Source organism: Hemiscyllium ocellatum, chromosome 46, assembly GCF_020745735.1.
Source record: "Hemiscyllium ocellatum isolate sHemOce1 chromosome 46, sHemOce1.pat.X.cur, whole genome shotgun sequence".
Lineage (NCBI taxonomy): Eukaryota > Metazoa > Chordata > Chondrichthyes > Orectolobiformes > Hemiscylliidae > Hemiscyllium > Hemiscyllium ocellatum.
Window position 1 is genome coordinate 24,065,504 of NC_083446.1, and position 12,707 is coordinate 24,078,210.

General features: G+C 40.8%; 1 gene segment (V, D, J or C); it reads left to right on the top strand.

The window, feature by feature from the left end:
* The first annotated feature begins 466 nt into the window (after nt 1-466).
* On the top strand, nt 467-12,653 carry LOC132836345 (Ig heavy chain V region-like). The segment is given in 4 exon segments: nt 467-515; nt 644-937; nt 1,755-1,808; nt 12,445-12,653. Coding segments are annotated over 4 exon segments (606 nt in total).
* Nucleotides 12,654-12,707: the final 54 nt, after the last annotated feature.

The following is a 12,707-nucleotide window of genomic DNA, read 5'->3' on the forward strand; positions in this document are numbered from 1 at the left end:
AAGCTGAATTGTTTTACTAGCTGGTAATATGTTTGAACTTTGATTTTAGTTTTATCTGCTTGTAAATGAATGTAGAAATAAAGGGAGCCAACTTCCAATTGAATTTTTTTTAAGCAAAATACTTGCAACGATCATGTGATACAGACCTGGAGTTACTCAATTTTACTTCCACCATTTAAAAAAAAATCTTCCAAAGGACCTATCCAGCAAAATAAATATCTCAAGATGTGTATATGTCCATGTTTAAACATAACCTCATGTAAATACATGAGCCCCTGTGCTCGGGCTGTGTGAGCTGATACCAGGATTCAGTCTCAGACTCCAGCAGGAAACCAACAGGTGGAAACTGTAAGCCTGCCCTTTCCGATGGCCATATAAATCCTGGGCACTAGACCGTAATTCAACATTCCTGGGTCGGCTTTGTTTAGAAAGATCTTGACAGAACCGCTTCCCAGAAGTTATCAGAATGATTGAGTCGACAATTTTTCTCAGGTTGTTGCTGACTTTCTTATCATGTGAGTGTTTTTTGTTCAAGTCTCTCTTTGTTACTTTCTCAATGTTAGTCTACCGCAGGAATGTAAAACACTCAGCCATCATTTCATCAGCATTAATGCTCATGGGTTATTTGTTTTCTTTTTTAAAGGTGTCCAGTCGGAGATTGTTTTGATTCAGCCAGAGGCAGAGACTGGCCATCCCGCAGGCAGCCTGAAACTGACCTGGAAAACCAGCGGCTTCGATCTTGGCAGCAGCTACATGCACTGGGTCCGCCAGGTTCCCGGACAGGGTCTGGAGTGGCTGCCGTACTACTATAATTCAAACAGCAATAACTATGCACCAGCGATTAAGGATCGATTTACTGCGTCCAAAGACACTTCAAACAACATTTTCGCGTTGGACATGGGGAACCTGAAGGTCGAAGACACCGCCATCTATTACTGTGCAAGAGACCACAGCGAGAGGAACCAGGGCTATACCCGTTCATAAACAGCTCGAGGGAACATTTTGTCAATTCCATCATAAACTGACGGTCAGTACGAGTTTTAATTGCAATTATATCAACTGCGATCTGAAGCAGACCTCAGGCTGCCTCTTACAAAACTATCAAAGAGGAACTGTACCATTTAAAATACCAAACTGGTGACACAACGGGACAATGTTTTGGGCATGTCATATGTACTGCTAACACTTCCATCAATTAAATGCTCGGACAAAATGTTAGTTTTAATATATCTGACAGCTCAGGAAATCACTGCTAATTGTTATATCAACTCTGACATTATTTCTAAACATGATCAGTACTAAATGGCTACTTCAAATGAAAATTGAGACCTTGAGTAAAGAACAGAGAATGACTGTGCTGGTCTACATCATTGTGATGCTACAGTGGGTCACAGTGTTGTGCATTGCGGCATTCTCATATAATAACCACCAACAAGGATTTATCTCAAATTGGTGATTTCTACCGTGGCAGGAGCGAGAAATAATGTGAGATGCAATTTAAACACAATCCAGTCGTGCTAGTTTGTACAAATGTATAATTTTTTTCTACCTTCTTCGTGTTGATTGACAAGCTAAATGCAGACCAAACCTGGAAAAGTATTCCAAGCTTTCAAAATAAAATGAATAGTTAAAGCTGAAATAATGCAGAGTCATTTTTAGAGGAGTCTGAATCACTGCTTTCTAGGAAGTGATGAAATTATCTGCATTTTACAGTTTACAGTCTGTCATAGTATTTGAAACAACGTGTCTCACAGTGATATACTATCTTGATTACTGGGGCCAAGGGACCATGGTGACTGTGACTTCAGGTAAGACCCTTGAATTTTCTTGGTGACTTTTTAAAAACTTTCTATTCATGTGACTAATCTCTGAATTAAATGAAACTCAGATTCTGTGCTGAGATTGGTTTGGTTCGGATTGATTATTGTTCAGACTGATTATAGACTTCAGTAAAGGCTCAGCAAATAGTTAAAATGGTGATAATGGAGACAGTTGCTCAGTGTATCTTTTTTGATCAGGTGGGCTTTGTATGTGGCTGGGTTACTTGAAACACCTTATGTCTCTTAATCAGTCAGGTATAAATAATGCTTAATGTCAGTGACACACTGACTGTGAGTTTTATTATCAACAACAAATGCTAATAATTTAAAGATGTGCGATATATTACCAGACATGATTAAAATATGCTAAAATGTCATTATTCATTTTTTGAAAAGATTCAATGTATACATAATGCACTTACCATGATTATATTTTCTCATTTATTTTGTTAATTTTGTTGATGACAAGCAGGTTAGAAACTGTCATAAAATTTTCTTGCGGCGCTATATTGCATTCTGTTGATTCGATTCTGAAACTGTTTTACTTGATTCTGTTGAACTGTGTTGATTGGATTCTGACTTTGTTTTTACTTGGTTTTGTTAAATTGCATTGATTGGCTTTTGAAATGGTTTTATTTAATTCCGTTGAATGGAATTGGTTGGATTCTGATTATGTTTCATTTAAATCTGTTGTTTTGAGTTGATTGGATTCTGATTTTATTTTTCTTGATTCTGTTGAATTGTGTTGATTAAATTCTTATTCAGTTTGTGGAATTGATCTGCGTTTTCATGCTTTCTGTAATCGGTGTTTTCTTTCTGTTGAGGAAATTGTCTCTGTGGATGACATTTCATTACCAATATTGTGAAGTTCTTCGTTTTTAATGAATCATTTCTGCATTTGTTAAACTCATATGACATTTTTCTGCGCTTGATGGAAAACAATGCATCCGTTTGTAACGGTCTAAAAAGCAATTGTAGGCAGAAACACGGAAGTGAGAGAAATGAAAAAACGTTTTTAATGCATTGACTTTTTAAAAATAATCTCAGTTCTAATTGTAAACTAACTCAATTTTGTTTTGAGTAGCCTCATTCAAAATAAAATTTGGGACTAAAATCTGAAACTGCAGAATTGATCAGATTACGTAATTTACACTAATTTATAATTATAATGTGGTAACATTTGTCCATTCAAGTAATTTTGTTTTGACCTTGAAGTGGTTAATCAATATATGCCTTCAACTGTTCTACTGTGCGCTGTAGAAGATTTCATGATCAGGAAGGGTGTACAGGTTGGAAATAAATTGAACGGTTGCAGGAAATGTTACAGCTTTAAATGTTAAGTCCCCTCACAAACAAGGTTGCTGTTGTGACTTGTTATTTCTATTCAATTTAATCATTAGTTTGTTGGATTCTGAGCAGCTTTGTTAGATTTCAATTTGAGTTTGTTTTTGTGAAGTTACATCATGTTCTCGATTCTGTTGAAAATGTTTGCAGAGCTAGTTCTGCTGCAAACACATCGTGTTGTGATTTGGTGAACTTTGCTCTGTTGAGAAGGGACTGTGACTAGGTAACATTAAATGTGTTATATTGGGGAAACCGTATCTGGTTTCTACATTGCTTTTGCAATGTTAACGTGGTTGGTGACAGTGAACCGCTCCAGTTTCCTCATTCAATGCAACCAGCGAGTTGAAATTTCTTCAAGCCTAATATTAAGTGAAAGGCAAATCGCAAAGATTTTGGAAATGAAGGGAAAACAGATATCTTCGGATGCAAACTTTACTTAGAAGTAATAATTAAGGATTAATCTAATCCATGCGTTACAATCCACATTCAGAACTCAACTATCTAGTCCATTCACAAGGTTTGTCTTTAAATAGTTTACAAGTCATAGAGAAATATAAATAGAATTTCAAAAGTATAATATTCTAATAGTTCTTGCTCTTCAGCAAAAATGCCATGACTGTGCTATAATTGATCCAGAAACACCTTTCAATTCCGCTGTACACTGCATACAATTTTTCTGGCTGGAAAAGATCGTTGGCAATGACCATTTGGAAATTGTACTCGATTCGATGAAGAGCAAATCAGTTTCACTGCTTTGATCAGTTTCACAAGTAACTTGAGTTAATTTATTGTTATGTCCCTGATTAAACTGGATTCGCAGGGTAAAAATAAAACATTAACTGAATTATTTAATCTGCACAATGCTTTAGGTGTTCCTAATCCGTGCATTTTAAATAAATAGTTACATTTTACAACAAAGTATCAACTGAAAAGTCATTCTTTCGGAAACAACTGCTATAGTGAATTATGTGACCAAGGCCAAATTTTGAATTAATTAAAATAATCATGACCTCGCAGGGCAGCATGGTGGCTCAGTGGTTGGCACTGCTGCCTCACAGCGCCAGGGTCCCAAATTTGATTCCACCCTCGGGTGACTATCTGCGTGGAGTTTGCACATTCTCCCTGTGTCTGCGAAGGTTTACTCTGGGTGCTCCAGTTTGCTACCACAGTCCAAAGATGTACAGTTCTGTATTGAACAATTTAGCACAGTGTGCAGGGATGTGTAGGTTAGGGTGCGTTATTCAGGAGTAAATATAGGATGGGGGAATGCGCTACTTACTGTTCGGAGGGTCATTAAACCATTGGAGTGCTTGCTGCAAACCCAGAGAATGTATGTTTTATCGATATGTTCAGAAATATGCATCGTTCACAAATTTGCAGAAGACATGAACCAGGGGATAACATAGCACATTGTTTATTCAAACACTGAAAATAGAGTAATACATCTTTTAATTAACATACTTGACCGATTATTGCAATGCAGTAATCTGAAGGAGACTGCTCACATTAGTTAAGTGTGAGGATCGTTTAGATTAGATATCCTGCTGTATGTATCGGGCCATTTGGCCCAACACGTCGATACCAATCCTCTGAAGTGTCACCCACCCAGACCGATTCCCCTACCCTCTCTTTACCCCTGACTAATGCACCTAACACTATGGACAATATAGAATGACCAACTCACCTGATGTGCACATCTTTGGATTTTGGGAGGAAACACACACAGACATAGGGGAGAATGTGTGGACTCCACACAGACAGTCACCCGAGGCTGGAACCGAGCCCTGGTTACCTGGTTCTGTGAGACAGCAATGCTGTTCACTAAACCAGTAAGTAAAAAGTGAGGTCTGCAGATGCTGGAGATCAGAGCTGAAAATGTATTGCTGGTTAAAGCACAGCAGGTTAGGCAGCATCCAAGGAACGGGAAATTCGACGTTTCGGGCCAGAGCGCTTCATCAGGAAGGGCTTTGTTTCCTGATGAAGAGCTCTGGCCCGAAACGTCGAATTTCCTGTTCCTTGGATGCTGCCTAACTGCTGTGCTTTAACCAGCAACACATTTTCAGCTCTCCACTAAACCACCGCACTGCCCACATCCATTAAAGCGAGCACCTTCTTACAGAAGCATGTTTTGAATTCATACCTTTTCAAAACATTTTCGATCATTCAAAGCAACTAACAAGAAAATGAACTTGCCCTAATTTCTTCAAAAGAAATGCATTTCCACACTGGAATGCAGTATTGACTTTATGCAGTGCATGCAAAATCTCCACAGTTCAAGAAATGTTTTAAGAATATGTTAAAATAATTTAGAAAATAGTCCATTTCCTCTGGATCTGTGCTTTAATTGGCGATATATCCCACCTCAATAATTTTGTTTATTACAATGGCTTATTAATTTATTAACTCAGTGGTTATCTATGTTCATTGTAAACACATTCTCATTCACATTAATCCTCTGGTTAGTTCCTACAATGAATGGTTAATTACAGTGAATATATTTGATGTGAGGAATTGAGGAGATGCTAGGGTTAAGTCTGTTGTATAGCTTGTTTCAGTGCTATCTCCAACTAACTTGGATACCCGTCCTGACCACTTGTAAATTGTCCAGTTCGGATAGCTGAATCTCAGACAGTTCAATTTCATCTCGCGCTTCAAAACCACTTTTATCTGCCAGATATGCAATAATCGATTAGGTGCCTCAGAATTGAGAGCCCTGACTAAGTTGCTCCAATCAGAACGACATTTCAGGAATAAAAGGCAGATTGCAAGAGTTTTGAAATTTGTTGTTGGCAACAACAGATATTTAATTGAGCGAAGCAGAGGGAATTTTTTAGATTTGTTTGTAGGTTACTTACAGTGTGGAAACAGGCCCTTCGGCCCAACAAGTCCAAACCAACCCTCCGAAGCGCAACCCACCCTTACCCCGACATTTACCCCTTCACCTAACACTACGGGAAATTTCGCATGGCCAATTCACCTAACCTGCACATTTTTGGACTGTGGGAGGAAACCGGAGCACCGGAGGAAACCCACGCAGACACGGGGAGAATGTGCAAACTCCACACAGAAAGTCACCTGAGGCGGGAATTGAACCCTAGTCTCTGGCGCTGTGAGGCAGCAGTGCTAACCACTGTACCACCAGGCCGCCCACTGCATATTTTCTTTGTGCCTCAGTTGTCCAAGACATATTTTGTGTCACAATGTAGAATCAGAAATTACTTTGCATCTTATTATTTAAAAACCTATCATCAACTTTTCATGTCACTGGCAACCATTCAAAACGTTTAAATCTATACCAAACTAAGTAGACCATCTGGTGCAGCAACATTCGCAGGGGAAAGAGTAAGGGAGTTCTAGGGTGAAATCCAGTGACAGTGAATTGATGGCAATGCAATTCCTAGTTTTATTCCTCTGTAGTTCCCATAAAGTTTGAACAATTCGGAGCTGCTGTCAAAGTATTCTTGGATAAATGTTGAAATGTTACTTTCATTGTACAAACATTCTGGAACAATCCCTGGTTGTTGGAAGGTGTTAATAACTAACATGGTTTATGTACTGTCAAAACAGGTGGGCTGTGTTCTCCGTGATATTGTTGAGCTCATTGTGTTCAGGTCTGTGGTGATGTTGTAGTAGTGTCCCTGACTCTGATCCAGGTGGCCTGTCTTGACTTACAACCTGTTAGAGAGGTATGTAACACCATCTCTTACCAGGTTACTTCAGTGCAAGAAAGCAGATTGAGATGTTTGGGTATTTGTTGGAATTCCACTCACAGAGGCCAGTGAAATCTATTCACTCGCTGTCCTGACTTGTGTCTCTCATAAATTAAACAGAATTTGGTGGGTAGCAGCTTTTTCCAGATCAATATTTGTTCACAAGCTTTTGGGCATCGCTAGATGGGGTTAATGGGGTAACTACTCAAATAAATCCCAGCTTTTGACTTGCTGTTCTAACAATATCATTTATAAGTAATCCAGAATGAATCATTTTCGAAGCATATTTGATGAGATTATGCTTAGGCTGTTTTACTTTATATTAAACTAGTGCTGTAGCTGAATTTGATTGTTCAGTAGGTGGGAGTTCCGCTGAATCCAACACTTGCAGCAGATGGTGATAGCTTTTCAGTTGGTCTTCAGTTGTTATCTCCGACCATCCAGTACCTCTGCTAAGAATTATTTTTCCAGCAGGAGTCAAGCAAACATAATCCCTGTTTATCTCAACAGGTGTGAGCTCTTGTGCCAAAAACATGAAAACAATTTGGTGAAGAGGGGATCTCTGGATGCGAAAGGTTCACCTTTCCTTCTCTCCACAGGAGCTGCTAGACCTGCTAAATTTCTTCAGAAATTTCTGTCTTTATTTTGGTTTTCTAGCATTTAAAGTTTGTTGTTTCATTGAAAAAAGTTCTGTTCGATTAAAAACTTTCTTCAGAGAAAAGATGCAATTGAACAAATTGTGAATGTTCAGAGATGTTAAATATCAGAGGATCATTGAATTTGAGCGCCCTGATCTCAAGCTGTAGTTTCACAAGAAACTGTTATGAAGTAACAACACATTCCAGAGTGTAGTGGCTGCTGTAGTTGGGTGCAAGTTATTTTGATCACTCAAATAGAGAATGTCAATGATTCCGTTCCAAATAATCAACAGAATTTTTTTTAAAGGATGTGTGAAACAATTAATTTGTTGAAATATTTTAATAAAAAGTATTCCCAGCCAGTGCTAGCTTAATGAATGACACAATGATAGGAAGGTTGGAGCAAGAGGAAGGCACTCAGCCCCTTGAGCTGTTCCACCACTTACTTAGATCATGGTGCATCTGTGAGATAAATCCACAGGCCTCCCTTTGGCTAAAACTCGTTAACACCTTTGATTAACAAGCAAACACTATCCCAGATTTACTGATTCGACTGCCTATAACAAAAGGAGACACCATTCCTGAAAGACATTCCTCTGAGTACTGTGACACAATGAGGCTGGAATTAATTGCTCATGAAAGTAAACTTTAAATCTCTGACAATTTCCAATTGAAACCTCCCAATCATCATATTTCATTAATTTAATACTATACTTCCCTCGAATAAAGAAATATTATGTGTGATTGCCTTGCTAAAAATGACGAGAATGTGAGGACTGCAGATGCTGGAAATCAGAGTTGAAAATGTGTTGCTGGAAAAGTGCAACAGGTCAGGCAGCATCAAAGGAGCAGGAGAATCGTCGTTTCGGGCATGAGCTCTTCTTCAGGAAGAAGGGCTCATGCCCGAAACATCGATTCTCCTGGTCCTTGGATGCTGCCTGACTTGCTGCGCTTTTCCAGCAACACATTTTCAGCAGTTGCGAAAAATGAGGGAAGCTTCATTCCTATTATATGAGTAAGAAATAGCTCTGTTCATTCAGTGAAAGCACAGTCAAATCACACAAAAGGAAACCATGATTTGGAGATGCCTGTGTTGGACTGGGGTGTACAAAGTTAAAAATCACACAACACCAGGTTATAGTCCAACAGGTTTAATTGGAAGCACAGTAGCTTTCGGAACGAGACTCCTTCATCAGGTGATGAAGGAGCGTTGCTCCGAAAGATAGTGTGCTTCCAATTAAACCTGTTGGACTATAACCTGGTGTTGTGTGATTTTTAAAAAAGGAAACCATGTCATCTTGTGTAGACACGCAGGTGCCTCAAATAATTTTCAATTCTTCCAGTGGTTGTTTGAATCTCTAGACAGGTGTGGATGTGTCAGACTTTTATATCGCCTTGAGAAACCAGTTGTCATCAGTCTATTTGAATTGCTGAAGTTTGCGTGGTATTAGCACATTCACAGCACTGTTAGGAAGTGAGTCCGATGGCTGTGATTGAGGAAGAGGAAACGGGCAGGGAAATAGTCGAGAGTCAAGTTGAAGTCTGATTTGGAGGAAAGCTTTACAAGCATGTGCGCCCTTATCCTCAAGGATCACAATTTTGGAACATGCTGCCGAAGGGACATGTCAGCATGCAAAATGGAAGCTGAAGAAGGCATCTCGGCCTCCCTAGAAGGTTATTCCATTCATGGGATCATCATTAATCTTGCTGCTCACCAGTCTTCCCAACACTCGATAACATTGAACCTGATTGTTTACTGTTCAACAAAAGAATGGTGAATTCTTTTGAAATTCTCCGCCACAAAAATTCATAGATTCAAGACTCATAGATTCTTGAAAGCGTTGTCTCAAGTACCTAGTGTGTTGAAGATGTTTAGCACATGTACCTTCATTGGTCAGAGCACTGAGTGCAGGATTTAGGGCTTCATATTGTAACTGACCAAAACACTGGAATGAACTGTTAGAGGAAGTGGTAAATGCAGAAATAGGTCCAACAATTAGAAGACATTTGAACTACAGGAACTGGATAGGTCTGGATGGATATGGGCTAACGGCAGGCAAGTGGAATTAGTTTAATTTGGGAACTCTGGTCAGCATGGACTGGACCAAAGGAACTGTTTCTGTGCTGTACGACTTTATGTCTCACTGACTTTATGGCGGAGTCGGCTTAAAGTTGGAAGGTGGTGAGCAAGTGAGGGGCTAGATTGGGAATGTGGGAGAGTTTGGGCTGGTAGGCTGTGAGGTGTTGGCTGGCTGCTGGATAAGCTTGCATGCACCTGTCTGGCAAGGTGGCATCAAGGTAAATGGTAATGGTCACAGGATAATTTGGTCGAATTGTGCTTGGTAGGTGAGGGATAGTTTGAGCTGAAAAGCAGGAGGTCTGTCTTTGCCAGGCTGGTTTTTGGCGAGGTGGGCAGAATGCCAGGCTGGTTAGTGCAGAGGTGGGCAGATTGCCAGGATGTTTCGGGGGTGGAAGGTCACTGTGATGAAGTGACAGGCAGATGTGTTGTCAAAATACAAAGCTCACAGTCCAGCAAAATAGTAGTTTGTAAAGCACAGATGCAAAAGGAGCTAAGATGCAATGTGTACAGGTTGACTTGGGTAAGATGAGAGGTCAGTGATCAAGGGCTGAGGTCATGTCTTGGGTAGTGGGCTTTTGTCAGAGGTTGTGAAAATGATGGTGCCAGGTCCAGTCAGGTCCAGATTCACCATGGACCAGGTACAGGGTGGCATGAGTGTAAATGAGTGAAAGGAATTGAGATCATATGTCCGTCTGGAATATAGAACATTACAGTACAGTACAGGCCCTTCAGCCCTCGATGTTGCGCTGACCTGTGGAACCGATCTGAAGCCTATCTATCCTACACTATTCCATTTTCATCCATATGTTTATCCAATGACCTTTTAAATGCCCTTAAAGTTGGCGAGTGTACTATTGTTGCAGGCAGTGGGTTCCATGAACCTACTACTCTCTGAGTAAAGAAACAACCTCTGACATCTGTCATCTATGTCCTCTCCTGCTAGCCATCACTATTCAAGGAAAAAGACTTTCACTGTCCACCCTCTGTTTATCTTTTATGTCTCAATTAAGTCACCTCTCAACTTTCTTCTCTCAAACAAAAACAGCCTCAAGACCCTCATCCTTTCCTCATTAAACCTTCCCGCCATACCAAGCAACGTCCTGGTAAACCTCCTCTGCACTCTTCCAAAACTTCCACATTCTCTCTATAATGTGGTGACCAGAACAGTACACAGTACTCCAAGTGTGGCCACACCAGAGTTTTGTACAGCTGCAGCCAAACCTCGTGGTTCTGAAACTCAGTCCCTCTATCGATGAAAGCTAACACAAAGTATGCCTTCTTAACAACTCTATCAAACTGGCTGTCAAACGTTAGGGATGTATGTACATGGACACCGAGATCTCTCTGCTCATCTACACTACCAATATGGATAGCCTTGGATGCGTTTCATGTGATAGGGGTTTTGTGTTCCGGGCATGAATGGGTGTATAGCAGGGTAGGGTTTGTCAATGTTAGTGGAAATTTAGGTCTAGGCTGAGTAAGTGCAGTGGTTAGTCTGAAAGATGAGGTTTGGTGGTGAACTGCGTGTCAGTTTGATAGTTATTAAAGTTAAAGATTACTTGTTCATTTCTCAAATCATATTTACGTAAATACTAAGCTGTAACAGTCCAAAGTCTCTGAATCTTGATGGTGCTCCATTTTTCAGAGGCCTCCAGAACAGATAATTATAAATTAGATGTTTCAACTTCTGGACAATTGGCATGAGTTCAGCCGTGACAGCCATCGTCCCCGTCCCAGTGCTCAGCTCCTGCATGTGCTGCTGCTGCAGTGACCTTCCTCCCAGAGAGAACATTCTGCCTTGCATTGATAAGTGAGGAAGGCTCACTGGACCTGATTTCCAAATATGGGGACGGCAAACACGAGGGGACACAACTTTAAGGTGAGGGGAAATAGGTATAAGACAGATGTCAGAGGTAGTTTCTTTACTCATTGAGTAGTAAGGGTATGGAATGCTTCGCCTGCAACGGTAGTAGATTCACCAAGTTTAAGTACATTTAATTCGTCATTGGACAGGCATATGGACGTGCATGGAATAGTGTAGGTGGGATGGGCTTCAGATTGGTATGACAGGTTGGCGCAACATCGAGGGCCGAAGGGCCTGCACTGCGCTATAATGTTCTATGTTCTATGATTCACTCTGATTTCTCTCCGGGGGTACTGCCAGCTGTTGGGTATTTCCAGCAGCACAGTACCTAATGGGGTGGCACGCTGGTTCCGTGGTTAGCGCTGCTGCCTCACAGCGCTAGGGACTTGGGTTCCATTCCAGCCTCAGGTGACTGTCTGTGTGGAGTTGGCACTTTCTCCCCATGCCTGTGCGCGTTTCCTCCCACAGTCCAAAGATGTGCAACCTGTGGGAATTGCAAATGTTGTGTTCAGTGATTGGGAGGTTAGGTGCATTAGTCAGGGTTAATTGTAGCATAATAGGGTAGGGGAATGGGTCTGGATGCGTTACTTTTCAGAGGGTGGGTGTGGACTTGTTGGGCCAAATAGCCTGTTTACACACACTGTAGAATTTCGATGAATCTGCATTTCCTTGGTTTGTATTTTGTGAATCCGCTCTGCTCTTCACAGCAATCCAGTGAAAGTGTCAATTGGTGAGATCTTCAAACAGATACTGGGGTGGGATAAGGATGTTCGTCTTCCTAAGTTATATGGTAATGGTCAAGGTGGAGGGCATGTTTCTAAAGAGGGAACCAATGATCATGATCAGCAACTGGTAGGAAACAACAATAAACTCCAGTTATGCTGTAGGGTTCAGCGGGAGCATACTGGCAAACGGTTGCAGCTGAGGATACATTTGAGTAATTGATAAGGTGAAATTATCAGAAACTAACATGGTCATTCTATTGTAGAGACACCATCTCCCCCCACACTTTACTGCCTGGTCTCCTCCTGTCAGGAGCACAACACCGGTTCTGTGGTCTATGGTTGTTTGGCGATGGACTATTCCCCTGACGTCACCAAGGTAACCTGGAAGAAAGGTGGGGAGCTAATCACGACTGGATTGAAGACTTACCCATCAGTGAGAAACAAGAAGGGAACCTACACCCTGAGCAGCTAGTTAACCCTGTCCGAGTCAGCGGTAGATTGTCCCAGCAAAATCTACTGTGAGGTT